This window comes from Salmo salar, chromosome ssa15, assembly GCF_905237065.1.
Source record: "Salmo salar chromosome ssa15, Ssal_v3.1, whole genome shotgun sequence".
In the NCBI taxonomy this organism is placed as follows: domain Eukaryota; kingdom Metazoa; phylum Chordata; class Actinopteri; order Salmoniformes; family Salmonidae; genus Salmo; species Salmo salar.
Window position 1 is genome coordinate 97,106,161 of NC_059456.1, and position 17,539 is coordinate 97,123,699.

Genomic DNA, 17,539 nt, shown 5'->3' on the forward strand with positions numbered 1-17,539 from the left:
GGAGTGTGTGAAATGGTTAGTTGATGCCTGTGTATTGGAGTGTGTGAAATGGTTAGTTGATGCCTGTGTATTAGAGTGGGTGAAATGGTTAGTTGATGCCTGTGTATTAGATTGTGTGAAATGGTTAGTTGATGCCTGTGTATTGGAGTGTGTGTGGTTAGTTGATGCCTGTGTATTGGAGTGTGTGTGGTTAGTTGATGCCTGTGTATTAGAGTGTGTGAAATGGTTAGTTGATGTCTGAATATTAGAATGTGTGAAATGGTTAGTTGATGCCTGTGTATTAGAGTGTGTGAAATGGTTAGTTGATGCCTGTGTATTGAATGTGTGTGGTTAGTTGATGTCTGTGTATTTGAGTGTGTGTGGTTAGTTGATGCCTGTGTAATGGAGTGTGTGAAATGGTTAGTTGATGTCTGAATATTAGAGTGTGTGAAATGGTTAGTTGATGTCTGTGTATTGGAGTGTGTGAAATGGTTAGTTGATGCCTGTGTATTAGAGTGTGTGAAATGGTTAGTTGATGCCTGTGTATTGGAGTGTGTGTGGTTAGTTGATGCCTGTGTATTGGAGTGTGTGTGGTTAGTTGATGCCTGTGTATTAGAGTGTGTGAAATGGTTACTTGATGCCTGTGTATTGGAGTGTGTGTGGTTAGTTGATGCCTGTGTATTGGAGTGTGTGAAATGGTTAGTTGATGCCTGTGTATTGGAGTGTGTGTGGTTAGTTGATGCCTGTGTATTGGAGTGTGTGTGGTTAGTTGATGCCTGTGTATTAGAGTGTGTGAAATGGTTAGTTGATGCCTGTGTATTGGAGTGTGTGTGGTTAGTTGATGCCTGTGTATTGGAGTGTGTGTGGTTAGTTGATGTCTGTGTATTGGAGTGTGTGTGGTTAGTTGATGCCTGTATAATGGAGTGTGTGAAATGGTTAGTTTATGTCTGTGTATTAGAGTGTGTGAAATGGTTAGTTGATGTCTGTGTATTAGAGTGTGTGAAATGGTTAGTTGATGCCTGTGGATTGGAGTGTGTGAAATGGTTAGTTGATGCCTGTGTATTAGAGTGTGTGTGGTTAGTTGATGCCTGTGTATTGGAGTGTGTGAAATGGTTAGTTGATGCCTGTGTATTAGAGTGTGTGAAATGGTTAGTTGATGCCTGTGTATTAGAGTGTGTGAAATGGTTAGTTGATGCCTGTGTATTAGAGTGTGTGAAATGGTTAGTTGATGCCTGTGTGTGAAATGGTTAGTTGATGCCTGTGTATTGGAGTGTGTGAAATGGTTAGTTGATGCCTGTGTATTGTAGTGTGTGAAATGGTTAGTTGATGCCTGTGTATTGGAGTGTGTGTGGTTAGTTGATGTCTGTGTATTGGAGTGTGTGTGGTTAGTTGACGCCTGTGTATTGGATTGTGTGTGGTTAGTTGATGCCTGTGTATTGGAGTGTGTGTGGTTAGTTGATGCCTGTGTATTGGTGTGTGTGAAATGGTTAGTTGATGCCTGTGTATTGGAGTGTGTGAAATGGTTAGTTGATGCCTGTGTATTAGAGTGGGTGAAATGGTTAGTTGATGCCTGTGTATTAGAGTGGGTGAAATGGTTAGTTGATGCCTGTGTATTGGAGTGTGTGTGGTTAGTTGATGCCTGTGTATTGGAGTGTGTGTGGTTAGTTGATGCCTGTGTATTAGAGTGTGTGAAATGGTTAGTTGATGTCTGAATATTAGAATGTGGGAAATGGTTAGTTGATGCCTGTGTATTAGAGTGTGTGAAATGGTTAGTTGATGCCTGTGTATTGGAGTGTGTGTGGTTAGTTGATGTCTGTGTATTTGAGTGTGTGTGGTTAGTTGATGCCTGTGTAATGGAGTGTGTGAAATGGTTAGTTGATGTCTAAATATTAGAGTGTGTGAAATGGTTAGTTGATGTCTGTGTATTGGAGTGTGTGAAATGGTTAGTTGATGCCTGTGTATTAGAGTGTGTGAAATGGTTAGTTGATGCCTGTGTAATGGAGTGTGTGAAATGGTTAGTTGATGCCTGTGTATTAGAGTGTGTGAAATGGTTAGTTGATGCCTGTTTATTAGAGTGTGTGAAATGGTTAGTTGATGCCTGTGTGTGAAATGGTTAGTTGATGCCTGTGTATTGGAGTATGTGAAATGGTTAGTTGATGCCTGTGTATTAGAGTGTGTGAAATGGTTAGTTGATGCCTGTGTATTAGAGTGTGTGAAATGGTTAGTTGATGCCTGTGTATTGGAGTGTGTGTGGTTAGTTGATGCCTGTGTATTGGAGTGTGTGTGGTTAGTTGATGCCTGTGTATTAGAGTGTGTGAAATGGTTACTTGATGCCTGTGTATTGGAGTGTGTGTGGTTAGTTGATGCCTGTGTATTGGAGTGTGTGAAATGGTTAGTTGATGCCTGTGTATTGGAGTGTGTGTGGTTAGTTGATGCCTGTGTATTAGAGTGTGTGTGGTTAGTTGATGCCTGTGTATTGGAGTGTGTGTGGTTAGTTGATGCCTGTGTATTAGAGTGTGTGAAATGGTTAGTTGATGCCTGTGTATTGGAGTGTGTGTGGTTAGTTGATGCCTGTGTATTGGAGTGTGTGTGGTTCGTTGATGCATGTGTATTAGAGTGTGTGAAATGGTTAGTTGATGTTTGTGTATTGGAGTGTGTGTGGTTAGTTGATGTCTGTGTATTGGAGTGTGTGTGGTTAGTTGATGCCTGTATAATGGAGTGTGTGAAATGGTTAGTTTATGTCTGTGTATTAGAGTGTGTGAAATGGTTAGTTGATGTCTGTGTATTGGAGTGTGTGAAATGGTTAGTTGATGCCTGTGTATTAGAGTGTGTGAAATGGTTAGTTGATGCCTGTGTAATGGAGTGTGTGAAATGGTTAGTTGATGCCTGTGTATTAGAGTGTGTGAAATGGTTAGTTGATGCCTGTGTATTAGAGTGTGTGAAATGGTTAGTTGATGCCTGTGTATTAGAGTGTGTGTGGTTAGTTGATGCCTGTGTATTAGAGTGTGTGAAATGGTTAGTTGATGCCTGTGTATTAGAGTGTGTGAAATGGTTAGTTGATGCCTGTGTATTGGAGTGTGTGAAATGGTTAGTTTATGTCTGTGTATTAGAGTGTGTGAAATGGTTAGTTGATGTCTGTGTATTGGAGTGGTTAGTTGATGCCTGTGTATTAGAGTGTGTGTGGTTAGTTGATGCCTGTGTATTAGAGTGTGTGAAATGGTTAGTTGATGCCTGTGTATTAGAGTGTGTGAAATGGTTAGTTGATGCCTGTGTATTGGAGTGTGTGAAATGGTTAGTTGATGCCTGTGTATTGGAGTGTGTGTGGTTAGTTGATGCCTGTGCGGAACGTGGTTGCGTGCTTGTATGCTTGTGCGTACTTACACTTGTGCTTGCTTGTATACATGTGTATTGGCGTGTGTGTGTGTGTAAGTGGTTGCGTGCTCGTAAACGTGTGTGAGTGCGTGTGTTTACCCGTGTGTTTACCCGTGTCTTTACCCGTGTGTTTACCTGTGATCAAAACTCTCTAAAGTTGAATGTTCCTGGGCTGATAGAGCAGTTTGGACGGCTGGTTGATTACCTTTTTACTGAGGAATGGGTTTACTTTTCAGAATCGTGTTTTGTAAGTTATATTTCTTAAATTGCTTGTAAATATTGTAGGTGTTTATTGAGTTGGATTTGTAAATGTTGTGAATTTGTATGATTGTGTGCCGGGCTCCGAATGGGATTTCCCTGTTTAAATCGCTTGAAATAAAACAAGGCCCCCCCCGTCCCCCCCACCCCCATCCGCCTCTCAGCCCAGTGCTGTTTGAGATATCGTGTGTGACTAACATTTGAACTAACAGATGGACGGACGTGCACAGATCCACAGTCCCCACCTCAATAAAAACATTTTGTCCAAAAACATTGTGCATCTGTAACTGTCTCTCATCTCCTTCTACAGGGTAAGAGTGTTTTAGCGTGTTAGTACTGGCAGCCCGTAACAGTGATGGACAACAGGCAGACAGACACTAACCTGGACCTGGCTGGTTACTGCTCTCCTCTGACAGAACTACTCTCCTCCTAACTGAGACCAGCTCCACAGAATGCTGAGCCCCATTGCCCCCTATAGTAAGTACCATACACTCACCCCTATATCACAGAATGCTGAGCCCCATTGCCCCCTATAGTAAGTACCATACACTCACCCCTATATCACAGAATGCTGAGCCCCATTGCCCCCTATAGTAAGTACCATACACTCACCCCTATATCACAGAATGCTGAGCCCCATTGCCCCCTATAGTAAGTACCATACACTCACCCCTATATCACAGAATGCTGAGCCCCATTGCCCCCTATAGTAAGTACCATACACTCACCCCTATATCACAGAATGCTGAGCCCCATTGCCCCTATAGTAAGTACCATACACTCACCCCTATATCACAGAATGCTGAGCCCCATTGCCCCCTATAGTAAGTACCATACACTCACCCCTATATCACAGAATGCTGAACCCCATTGCCCCTATAGTAAGTACCATACACTCACCCCTATATCACAGAATGCTGAGCCCCATTGCCCCCTATAGTAAGTACCATACACTCACCCCTATATCACAGAATGCTGAGCCCCATTGCCCCCTATAGTAAGTATCATACACTCACCCCTATATCACAGAATGCTGAGCCCCATTGCCCCCTATAGTAAGTACCATACACTCACCCCTATATCACAGAATGCTGAGCCCCATTGCCCCCTATAGTAAGTACCATACACTCACCCCTATATCACAGAATGCTGAGCCCCATTGACCCCTATAGTAATATATAGTAAGTACCATACACTCACCCCTATATCACAGAATGCTGAGCCCCATTGCCCCCTATAGTAAGTACCATACACTCACCCCTATATCACAGAATGCTGAGCCCCATTGACCCCTATAGTAATATATAGTAAGTACAATACACTCACCCCTATATCACAGAATGCTGAGCCCCATTGACCCCTATAGTAATATATAGTAAGTACCATACACTATATCACAGGTGCCAAACTCAGTCCACGGAGATCTTAGTGTCTGCGAGTTTTCACTCCTCCTTTGTACCTGATTGATGAATTAAGGTCACTAATTAGTAAGGAACTCCCCTCAACGGGTTGTCTATGTCTTAATTGAAAGGAAAAAACTCAAACTCACAGACACTAGACCGTGCATGGAGTTTGACACCCCTTCCCAACATTGTAGTTACGTACAGTGCTATGTGTGATACATGTCGATAGTAAGTACACTACATATGTACACTCTGTATCTACGTGTAGTGTAGTGTAGTGTAGTGTAGTGTGGGGTGGTGTAGTGTAGTGCAGTGCAGTGTAGTGTAGTGTAGTGTAGTGTAGTGTGGTGTAGTGCAGTGCAGTGTAGTGTAGTGTACACTCTGTATCTACGTGTAGTGTAGTGTACACTCTGTATCTACACTACCGTTCAAAAGTTTGTGGTCACTTAGAAATGTCCTTGTTTTTGAAGGAAAAGCAAATTTTTTTGTCTATTAAAAGAACATCAAATTGATCAGAAATATAGTGTAGACATTGTTAATGTTGTAAATGACTATTGTAGCTGGAAACGGCTGATTTTCTATTGGACTATCTACATAGGCGTACAGAGGCCCATTATCAGCAACCATCATTCCTGTGTTCCAATGGCATGTTGTGTTTGCAATTATGTTAGCACAGCTGAAGAAGCAATAAAACTGGCCTTTTTAGACTGGAGCATCAACATTTGTGGGTTCAATTACAGGCCCAAAATGGCCAGAAACAAATACCTTTCTTCTGAAATTCGTCAGTCTATTCTTGTTCTGAGAAATGAAGGCTATTCCATATGAGAAATTGTCAAGAAACTGAAGATCTGGTACAACGCTGTCTACCACTCCCTTCACAGAACAGCGCAAACTGGCTCTAACCAGAATAGAAAGAGGAGTGGGAGGCCCCGGTGCACAACTGAGCAGGACGACAAGTACATTAGAGTGTCTAGTTTGAGAAACAGACGCCCCACAAGTCCATCTTGTGGGGCGTCTTGTATCTACGTGTAGTGTAGTGTAGTGCAGTGCAGTGTACACTATGTATCTACGTGTAGCGTAGTGTAGGGTAGGGTTGGGTAGGGTAGGGTAGTGTACACTGTATCTATGTGTAGTGTAGTGTAGTGTAGTGTAGTGTAGTGTAGTGTAGTGTAGTGTAGTGTACACTGTATCTATGTGTAGTGTAGTGTACTCTCTGTATCTATGTGTAGTGTAGTGTCGTGTAGTGTAGTCTAGTGTAGTGTACACTCTGTATCTATGTGTAGTGTAGTGTAGTCTAGTGTAGTGTACACTCTGTATCTATGTGTAGTGTAGTGTCGTGTAGTGTAGTCTAGTGTAGTGTACACTCTGTATCTACATGTCGTGTAGTGTGGTGTAGTGTAGTATAGTGTACACTCTGTATCTATGTGTAGTGTAGTGTAGTCTAGTGTAGTGTACACTCTGTATCTATGTGTAGTGTAGTGTCGTGTAGTGTAGTCTAGTGTAGTGTACACTCTGTATCTACATGTCGTGTAGTGTGGTGTAGTGTAGTATAGTGTACACTCTGTATCTATGTGTAGTGTAGTGTGGTGTAGTGTAGTATAGTGCACTCTGTATCTACGTGTAGTGTAGTGTGGTGTAGTCTAGTGTAGTGTACACTCTGTATCTACATGTCGTGTAGTGTGGTCTAGTGTAGTATAGTGTACACTCTGTATCTATGTGTAGTGTAGTGTGGTGTAGTGTAGTATAGTGCACTCTGTATCTATGTGTAGTGTAGTGTGGTGTAGTGTGGTGTAGTGTACACTCTGTATCTATGTGTAGTGTAGTGTGGTGTACACTCTGTCCAGTCATTTTGAACAGAATAGGAATCCACAGTAGTGTAGTTGTGAAAGGAAATGACAGCCTGTGGTCTTCTAGTGCGCTCTGGATGACCTCAGTGTTCTTTTCCTGGTGCCGGACCAGTCCAAATGTTCCAGAACTAGAAGAGGAAGAGATGGAAAGAGGGAGAGACGGAGAGAAAAGAGGTTGGAAGGTTTATGACTTTAGCGGTAGAAACCCTGTGGTTCTGGCAGTGTGTTTTCACAAACCCTAATTTCACTAACTGTCGTTTCACAAACCCTCCTTTCACTAACTGTCGTTTCACAAACCCTCATTTCACTAACTGTCGTTTCACAAACCCTAATTTCACTAACTGTCGTTTCATAAACCCTCATTTCACAAACTGTGTTTTCACAAACCCTCATTTCAATAACTGTCGTTTCACAAACCCTCATTTCACTAACTGTTGTTTCACAAACCCTCATTTCACTAACTGTTGTTTCACAAACCCTCATTTCACAGGCTACCACTGCTCTGGTTCAGAGTTCATGATACCACTGCTCTGGTTCAGAGTTCACGATACCACTGCTCTGGTTCAGAGTTCATGATACCACTGCTCTGGTTCAGAGTTTAGGCTACCACTGCTCTGGTTCAGAGTTCATGATACCACTGCTCTGGTTCAGAGTTCACGATACCACTGTTCTGGTTCAGAGTTCATGATACCACTGCTCTGGTTCAGAGTTCATGATACCACTGCTCTGGTTCAGAGTTCATGATACCACTGCTCTGGTTCAGAGTTCACGATACCACTGTTCTGGTTCAGAGTTCATGATACCACTGCTCTGGTTCAGAGTTTATGATACCACTGCTCTGGTTCAGAGTTTAGGCTACCACTGCTCTGGTTCAGAGTTCAGGCTACCACTACTCTGGTTCAGAGTTCATGATACCACTGCTCTGGTTCAGAGTTCATGATACCACTGCTCTGGTTCAGAGTTCATGATACCACTGTTCTGGTTCAGAGTTTAGGCTACCACTGCTCTGGTTCAGAGTTCATGATACCACTGCTCTGGTTCAGAGTTCATGATACCACTGCTCTGGTTCAGAGTTCATGATACCACTGCTCTGGTTCAGAGTTCATGATACCACTGCTCTGGTTCAGAGTTCATGATACCACTGTTCTGGTTCAGAGTTCATGATACCACTGCTCTGGTTCAGAGTTCATGATACCACTGTTCTGGTTCAGAGTTCATGATACCACTGTTCTGGTTCAGAGTTCATGATACCACTACTCTGGTTCAGAGTTCAGGCTACCAATGCTTTGGTTCAGAGTTCAGGCTACCACTGCTCTGGTTCAGAGTTCAGGCTACCACTGCTCTGGTTCAGAGTTCAGGCTACCACTACTCTGGTTCAGAGTTCATGATACCACTGCTCTGGTTCAGAGTTCAGGCTACCACTGCTCTGGTTCAGAGTTCATGATACCACTACTCTGGTTCAGAGTTCAGGCTACCACTACTCTGGTTCAGAGTTCATGATACCACTGCTCTGGTTCAGAGTTCAGGCTACCAATGCTTTGGTTCAGAGTTCAGGCTACCACTACTCTGGTTCAGAGTTCAGGCTACCAATGCTTTGGTTCAGAGTTCAGGCTACCACTGCTCTGGTTCAGAGTTCAGGCTACCACTGCTCTGGCTCTCCTCCTATCTACCTCTCCTCCTCTCCTCCTCTCCTCCTCTCTACCTCTCTATCTCTCTACCTCTCTCCTTCTCCTCCTTCTCATCCTCTCTACCTCTCTCCATCTCCTCCTCTCCTCCTCTCTACCTCTCTCCTTCTCCTCCTCTCTACCTCTCAACCTCTCTACCTCTCTCCTTCTCCTCTTCTTTACCTCTCTATCTCTCTACCTCTCTACCTCTCTCCTTCTCCTCCTCTTTACTTCTCTACCTCTCTATCTTTCTACCTCTCTCCCTCTCCTCCTCTCCTCCTCTCTATCTCTCTACCTCTCTCCTTCTCCTCTTCTTTACCTCTCTATCTCTCTACCTCTCTACCTCTCTCCTTCTCCTCCTCTTTACCTCTCTACCTCTCTATCTCTCTACCTCTCTCCCTCTCTATCTCTCTACCTCTCTCCCTCTCCTCCTCTCCTCCTCTCTACCTCTCTATCTCTCTACCTCTCTCCTTCTCCTCCTGCTCCTCCTCTCTACCTATCTACCTCTCTACCTCTCTCCCTCTCGTCCTCTCGTCCTCTCGTCCTCTCCTCCTCTCCACCTCTCTCCTTCTCCTCCTCTCTACCTCTCTATCTCTTTACCTCTTTACCTCTCTATCTCTTTACCTCTCTACCTCTCTCCCTCTCCTCCTCTCCTCCTCTCTACCTCTCTATCTCTCTACCTCGCTACCTCTCCTCCTCTCTACCTCTGTACCTCTATCTCTCTACCTCTCTCCCTCTCCTCCTCTCCTCCTCTCTACCTCTCTATCTCTCTACCTCTCTCCTTCTCCTCCTTCTCCTCCTCTCTACCTATCTACCTCTCTACCTCTCTCCCTCTCGTCCTCTCGTCCTCTCCTCCTCTCTACCTCTCTCCTTCTCCTCCTCTCTACCTCTCTATCTCTTTACCTCTTTACCTCTCTATCTCTTTACCTCTCCTCCTCTCCTCCTCTCCTCCTCTCTACCTCTGTACCTCTATCTCTCTACCTCTCCACAACAGCAATGTCTAGCGGGCAGCATGTGGCTGCTCTGTCTGTCTGCGTCTCAAGAGTCCTTTTCTCTTTATCTCCTCTGAAAGGAGCTTTATTGGCCTAATAGTTACAAGACAAAAGGGACGAATCTAACAGAATGAGCAATTTACCAAGTATAACTTCATAATGGTTTGGAATATAAATCCTTTTGTATTCCTCTGGAGTACGTTGTGGAATGGTGGGATGTATGTGGTGTTGGTGGGAGCGAGGTAATGAGAATTTAAACTGGACAAACCTTGCAATTCGAGCCAGTGACGTATTTGTGAATTTCTTGTTTTTTCTCCTAGTTGATTTGTTTTCTTGATGTTGAAAATACACCAATCATGACGCTATCAGAAGAAACGTTGCCAGATCACTAAGAAATGTCTGACCTTATTTATCATTATATGAAACGTTATTTATTTTACTTTTGCAATGGCCCTCCCTAGCTGATTTAAGAAAAAACTTTATTTATAATCTTATTTTATGATGTGGTAATTAAATCGGTAGATCCTGATGGAACTGTTGTGAACTGATGGAACTGTTGTGAACTGACTTCCATCAGGCAGACCATACATACTGACTGACCAATCAACAGTCTCCTCTGCTCTCTTCAGAACACGTATATCCAAGAATGTCACAAACTACGGGTGGGATGTTTAGAATACCTTTTAGAATGCCTCTGGACTCATTCAACACACCACATTTTGTATGAAATGGTCTCGGCTGGCTCTGCCTGTACACACACACTACAGGTTTTCTTGTACTGTAGCTATAGCTTGAGGTTGTTTCATTAGAATAAGTGTTGTGCTGTGTACTGCTGTGGTGGTGAGTGGTGTGAACGGTTGGTAACAGGTTGCTAGCATGTCTCTTTCTGGACAGAGAGATCGTAGGAGAGCACACACAGTGGAGTTAGTCATCATGCTTATGGTATCTGAGACCACTGGCACAGAGCGAGAGGTGTCTCTCTCTCTCCCTACCTCTCCCCCCCTCTCTCTCTCTCTCTCCTCTACCTCTCTCTCCCTCTCCCTCTCTCCCCTACCTCTCCCTACCTCTCCCCCCTCTCTCTCTCTACCTCTCCCTCTCTCTCTCCCTACCTCTCCCCCCTCTCTCTCTCTACCTCTCTCTACCTCTCCCTCTCTCTCTCCCTACCTCTCCCCCCCTCTTTCTCTCTCTCTCCCTACCTCTCCCCCCTCTCTCTCTCTACCTCTCTCTACCTCTCCCTCCCTCTCTCCCTACCTCTCCCCCCCTCTTTCTCTCTCTCTCCCTACCTCTCCCCCCTCTCTCTCTCTACCTCTCTCTACCTCTCCCTCTCTCTCTCCCTACCACTCCCCTCCTCTTTCTCTCTCTCTCCCTACCTCTCTCCCCCCCTCTTTCTCTCTCTCTCTCCCTACCTCTCTCCCCCTCTTTCTCTCTCTCCCTACCTCTCCCCCCCTCTTTCTCTCTCTCCCTACCTCTCCCCCTCTCTTTCTCTCTCTCTCTCTCTCTCTCCCTTGCCTCTCCCCCTCTCTCTCTACTTTCTCTCTCTCCCTACCTCTCCCCCTCTCTTTCTCTCTCTCTCTCCTTACCTCTCTTTCTCTCTCTCTCCTTACCTCTCCCCCTCTCTCCCCCCTCTCTCTCTACTTTCTCTCTCTCTCTCCCTACCTCTCCCCCCCCTCTTTCTCTCTCTCCCTACCTGTCCCCCCTATCTTTCTCTCTCTCCCTACCTCTCCCCCTCTCTTTCTCTCTCTCCCTACCTCTCCCCCTCTCTTTCTCTCTCTCTCCTTACCTCTCCCCCTCTCTCTCCCCCCTCTCTCTCTACTTTCTCTCTCTCTCCCTACCTCTCCCCCCTCTCTCTCTCTCCCTCTCTCTCCCTACCTCTCCCCCCTCTTTCTCTCTCTCCATACCTCTCTCTCTCTCTTTCCCTCTCTCTCTCTCCTTACCTCTCCCCTCTCTCTCTCTCCCCCACTCTCTACTTTGTCTCTCTCTCTCCCTACCTCTCCCCCCCTCTTTCTCTCTCTCTCTCTCTCTCTCTCTCTCTCTCTCTCTCTCTCTCTCTCTCTTTCTCTCTCCTTACCTCTCCCCCTCTCTCCCCCTCTCTCTACCTCTCTCCCTCTCTTTCTCTCTTTCTCCTTACCTCTCCCCCTCTTACTAAAACACTGCATTCTTTATGGTATTTTAGTCTCTCTCTCTCTCTCTCTCTCCCTCTCCCCCCCCCTCTCTCTCTCTCTCTCTCTCAATTAATTTCAATTCAATTCAATTCGCTTTATTGGCATGACATAACAATGTACATATTGCCAAAGCTTATTTTGGATATTTACAATATAAAAAATAAATAAAATGAGAATCAAAATTGTCAACGGGACAACAGTAGCAACAATAACCAAGGGTCAAAATAACCATACATTCAACAATAACAATAAGCATACAGTAGAGGACATGTGCAGGTTGATTGGTCTTTCAGACACTGTCCCTCAACTTATGGCAGGCAGCAATGTAGTGCGCTGCCAACCCACAGCTCTCTGCGTCCTCCCCCAACAGGACGGGTAGCCTATCCTCATCAGAGAGGTCTTTGAAACCTTGAATAAGGGTTTCAAATTTGGGAAAATGACACTCTAATTGTTTTATATTTTTTACATTTTGTCAGGAAATGCAGCTCCTTCTCAGGTTCTGCAGTGGTTGCACAGCCTTTCCTCTACAGGGAGCCAGGTTTTCCTGTCTACCCTTCTCTCTCTCTCTCTCTCTCTCTCTCTCTCTCTATCTCTCCTTACCTCTCCCCTTCGCTCTCTCTCCTTACCTCTCCCCTTCGCTCTCTCTCTCTCTCCTTACCTTTCTCTCTCTCTCTCTCTCTCTCTCTCTCTCTCTCTCTCTCTCTCTCTCCTTACCTCTCCCCTTCGCTCTCTCTCTCTCCTTACCTCTCCCCTTCGCTCTCTCTCTCTCCTTACCTTTCTCTCTCTCTCTCTCTCTCTCTCTCTCTCTCTCTCTCTCTCTCTCTCTCTCTCCCTACCTCTCCCCCTCTCTCTCTCAGCGTTCATTGTGACACTCCTGGTTTGTTATTTGTTTTAACCCTTTCTTCACGATTCTTCTGGACACAAATCATGTGAAGAGGAGGGTTAATGTATGTGGTGTACATGTGAACAATCTCACCCACATGTCTGAATTTTCTTTGTGGGGAAGACTAAATATTCCTACTTTCTTATGTTACTTCTGACTCCTAGCACTAGTATTTCAGCTTAGTCTCACACACACACACACACACACACACACACACACACACACACACACACACACACACACACACACACACACACACACACACACACACACACACACACACACACACACACACACACACACACACACACAGAGAGAGAGAGAGAGAGCTGGGATACACTCTTTCCTCATTGAGAGCTTTCATAGACCTTCTATTCACCTCATCTGTTTCGTCATGTCCCCTCTGTGTTTCCGTCCGGCCGTTGTTCCTACCCCCTGGCTCCTGGCGCTCTATCTCTCATCCAGAAGACCCCAAGTTAGGCCTGCCAGCTATGGCCGGACCTGAATGAAACTTGAGAGAGATTCCAGGGGCCATGGATACTCCTGGAGGGATTTGGTGCAAAGAATCTGTAATCTACACTTCAAACAGGCTCCTAAATCAGTCCCAGGCCGGTAGCCCAGGAGTGCCCTAACCCTTGTTGCTGGGGGCCCCCACTGCTGGTGGAGGGATACCTTTTCTTTTCAACACACCGACACACATATGCCTGCCTGGCCTGACTTAGAGTAGAGTGGGGCAGCTCCAAGCCTTCAGCTCCAAGCCTTCAGCTCCAAGCCTTCAGCTCCAGCACATTTTGTAACTCTCCTTTCTGTGAACCGGGCTGACTTGACTCATGAGGGCCGGGCTGACTTGACTCATGGGGGCCGAGCTGACTTGACTCATGAGGGCCGGGCTGACTTGACTCATGGGGGCCGAGCTGACTTGACTCATGGGGGCCGGGCTGACTTGACTCATGGGGGCCGAGCCGACTTGACTCATGGGGGCCGGGCTGACTTGACTCATGGGGGCCGGGCTGACTTGACTCATGAGGGCCGAGCTGACTTGACTCATGGGGGCCGAGCCGACTTGACTCATGGGGGCCGGGCTGACTTGACTCATGAGGGCCGGGCTGACTTGACTCATGAGGGCCGGGCTGACTTGACTCATGGGGGCCGGGCTGACTTGACTCATGAGGGCCGGGCTGACTTGACTCATGAGGGCCGGGCTGACTGGACTCATGGGGGCCGAGCTGACTTGACTCATGGGGGCCGAGCTGACTTGACTCATGGGGGCCGAGCCGACTTGACTCATGAGGGCCGGGCTGACTTGACTCATGAGGGCCGGGCTGACTTTTACAAGGCCCCCCATAGGACTAGGTTACAGCATGGCTCCTACATATATCTGCCAAGAATCTCTGTTTCTCATTGCGCTCGAGGTTGGTCACTCTATAAAGCGTGAGCGTCAAACTGGTCCACAGTTTAGGCATATTCAAAAAGAAAAGCACTGGTGTGTTCTGTGTGTGCACAAGTTTTTCCCTGGATTTTCAGAGCAGGTGTTTTCTTCTATAGTGAGAGGACCAGGTTGGAGAGGAGGGGTATGAGGGGTACAGCGGTGACAGCATGGAGATAGAGATGGTGAGGGGTACAGTGGTAGCAGCATGGAGATAGAGATGGTGAGGGGTACAGCGGTAGCAGCATGGAGATAGAGATGGTGAGGGGTACAGCGGTAGCAGCATGGAGATAGAGATGGTGAGGGGTACAGCGGTAGCAGCATGGAGATAGAGATGGTGAGGGGTACAGTGGTAGCAGCATGGAGATAGAGATGGTGAGGGGTACAGCGGTAGCAGCATGGAGATAGAGATGGTGAGGGTACAGCGGTAGCAGCATGGAGATAGAGATGGTGAGGGGTACAGTGGTAGCAGCATGGAGATAGAGATGGTGAGGGGTACAGTGGTAGCAGCATGGAGATAGAGATGGTGAGGGTACAGCGGTAGCAGCATGGAGATAGAGATGGTGAGGGGTACAGCGGTAGCAGCATGGAGATGGTGAGGGGTACAGTGGTAGCAGCATGGAGATAGAGATGGTGAGGGTACAGCGGTAGCAGCATGGAGATAGAGATGGTGAGGGGCACAGCGGTAGCAGCATGGAGATAGAGATGGTGAGGGGTACAGCGGTGACAGCATGGAGATAGAGATGGTGAGGGGTACAGCGGTAGCAGCATGGAGATAGAGATGGTGAGGGGTACAGCGGTAGCAGCATGGAGATAGAGATGGTGAGGGACAGCGGTAGCAGCATGGAGATAGAGATGGTGAGGGGTACAGCGGTAGCAGCATGGAGATAGAGATGGTGAGGGGTACAGCGGTAGCAGCATGGAGATAGAGATGGTGAGGGGTACAGCGGTGACAGCATGGAGATAGAGATGGTGAGGGGTACAGTGGTAGCAGCATGGAGATAGAGATGGTGAGGGTACAGCGGTAGCAGCATGGAGATAGAGATGGTGAGGGGACAGCGGTAGCAGCATGGAGATAGAGATGGTGAGGGGTACAGCGGTGACAGCATGGAGATAGAGATGGTGAGGGGTACAGTGGTAGCAGCATGGAGATAGAGATGGTGAGGGGTACAGCGGTAGCAGCATGGAGATAGAGATGGTGAGGGGTACAGCGGTAGCAGCATGGAGATGGTGAGGGGTACAGCGGTAGCAGCATGGAGATAGAGATGGTGAGGGGTACAGTGGTAGCAGCATGGAGATAGAGATGGTGAGGGGTACAGCGGTAGCAGCATGGAGATAGAGATGGTGAGGGGTACAGCGGTAGCAGCATGGAGATAGAGATGGTGAGGGGTACAGCGGTGACAGCATGGAGATAGAGATGGTGAGGGGTACAGCGGTAGCAGCATGGAGATAGAGATGGTGAGGGGTACAGCGGTAGCAGCATGGAGATAGAGATGGTGAGGGGTACAGCGGTAGCAGCATGGAGATAGAGATGGTGAGGGGTACAGCGGTAGCAGCATGGAGATGGTGAGGGGTACAGTGGTAGCAGCATGGAGATAGAGATGGTGAGGGGTACAGCGGTAGCAGCATGGAGATAGAGATGGTGAGGGGTACAGCGGTAGCAGCATGGAGATAGAGATGGTGAGGGGTACAGCGGTAGCAGCATGGAGATGGTGAGGGGTACAGCGGTAGCAGCATGGAGATAGAGATGGTGAGGGGTACAGTGGTAGCAGCATGGAGATGGTGAGGGGTACAGTGGTAGCAGCATGGAGATAGAGATGGTGAGGGGTACAGCGGTAGCAGCATAGAGATAGAGATGGTGAGGGGTACAGTGGTAGCAGCATGGAGATGGTGAGGGGTACAGTGGTAGCAGCATGGAGATAGAGATGGTGAGGGGTACAGTGGTAGCAGCATGGAGATAGAGATGGTGAGGGGTACAGCGGTAGCAGCATGGAGATAGAGATGGTGAGGGTACAGCGGTAGCAGCATGGAGATAGAGATGGTGAGGGTACAGCGGTAGCAGCATGGAGATAGAGATGGTGAGGAGTACAGTGGTAGCAGCATGGAGATAGAGATGGTGAGGGGTACAGTGGTAGCAGCATGGAGATAGAGATGGTGAGGAGTACAGCGGTAGCAGCATGGAGATAGAGATGGTGAGGGTACAGCGGTAGCAGCATGGAGATAGAGATGGTGAGGGGTACAGCGGTAGCAGCATGGAGATAGAGATGGTGAGGAGTACAGTGGTAGCAGCATGGAGATAGAGATGGTGAGGGGTACAGCGGTAGCAGCATGGAGATAGAGATGGTGAGGGGTACAGCGGTAGCAGCATAGAGATAGAGATGGTGAGGGGTACAGCGGTAGCAGCATGGAGATGGTGAGGGGTACAGTGGTAGCAGCATAGAGATAGAGATGGTGAGGGGTACAGCGGTAGCAGCATGGAGATAGAGATGGTGAGGGGTACAGCGGTAGCAGCATGGAGATAGAGATGGTGAGGGGTACAGCGGTAGCAGCATGGAGATAGAGATGGTGAGGGGACAGCGGTGACAGCATGGAGATAGAGATGGTGAGGGGTACAGCGGTAGCAGCATGGAGATAGAGATGGTGAGGGGTACAGCGGTAGCAGCATGGAGATGGTGAGGGGTACAGCGGTAGCAGCATAGAGATAGAGATGGTGAGGGGTACAGCGGTGACAGCATGGAGATAGAGATGGTGAGGGGTACAGCGGTAGCAGCATGGAGATAGAGATGGTGAGGGGACAGCGGTAGCAGCATGGAGATAGAGATGGTGAGGGGTACAGCGGTAGCAGCATGGAGATAGAGATGGTGAGGGGTACAGCGGTAGCAGCATAGAGATAGAGATGGTGAGGGGTACAGCGGTAGCAGCATGGAGATAGAGATGGTGAGGGGTACAGAGGTAGCAGCATAGAGATAGAGATGGTGAGGGGACAGCGGTAGCAGCATGGAGATAGAGATGGTGAGGGGTACAGCGGTAGCAGCATAGAGATAGAGATGGTGAGGGGTACAGCGGTAGCAGCATGGAGATAGAGATGGTGAGGGGTACAGTGGTAGCAACATGGAGATAGAGATGGTGAGGGGTACAGCGGTAGCAGCATGGAGATAGAGATGGTGAGGGGTACAGCGGTAGCAGCATGGAGATAGAGATGGTGAGGGGTACAGTGGTTGCAGCATGGAGATAGAGATGGTGAGGGTACAGCGGTAGCAGCATAGAGATAGAGATGGTGAGGGGTACAGCGGTAGCAGCATGGAGATAGAGATGGTGAGGGGTACAGCGGTAGCAGCATGGAGATAGAGATGGTGAGGGGTACAGCGGTAGCAGCATGGAGATAGAGATGGTGAGGGGTACAGCGGTAGCAGCATGGAGATAGAGATGGTGAGGGGTACAGTGGTAGCAGCATGGAGATAGAGATGGTGAGGGGTACAGCGGTAGCAGCATAGAGATAGAGATGGTGAGGGGTACAGCGGTAGCAGCATGGAGATGGTGAGGGGTACAGTGG

The 17,539-nt window shown here is 47.5% G+C and overlaps 1 protein-coding gene across 2 annotated transcripts in view; it reads left to right on the forward strand.

Annotated features, from left to right (window-relative positions):
- The window catches only part of LOC106572722 (fidgetin-like protein 2), a 55,268-nt gene that overhangs the window by 9,209 nt on the left and 28,520 nt on the right, over positions 1–17,539 (forward strand). Inside the window, exon 2 of one of the 2 annotated variants that reach the window (XM_014147151.2) lies at positions 3,920–4,086. In XM_014147151.2, coding sequence (XP_014002626.2) covers positions 4,062–4,086 — 25 coding nt within the window. In that variant the 5' untranslated portion in view covers positions 3,920–4,061. Of the gene's footprint in view, positions 1–3,919; positions 4,087–4,623; positions 4,849–17,539 lie in introns of those variants that run through there. The other variant, XM_014147152.2, reaches the window with a different exon arrangement.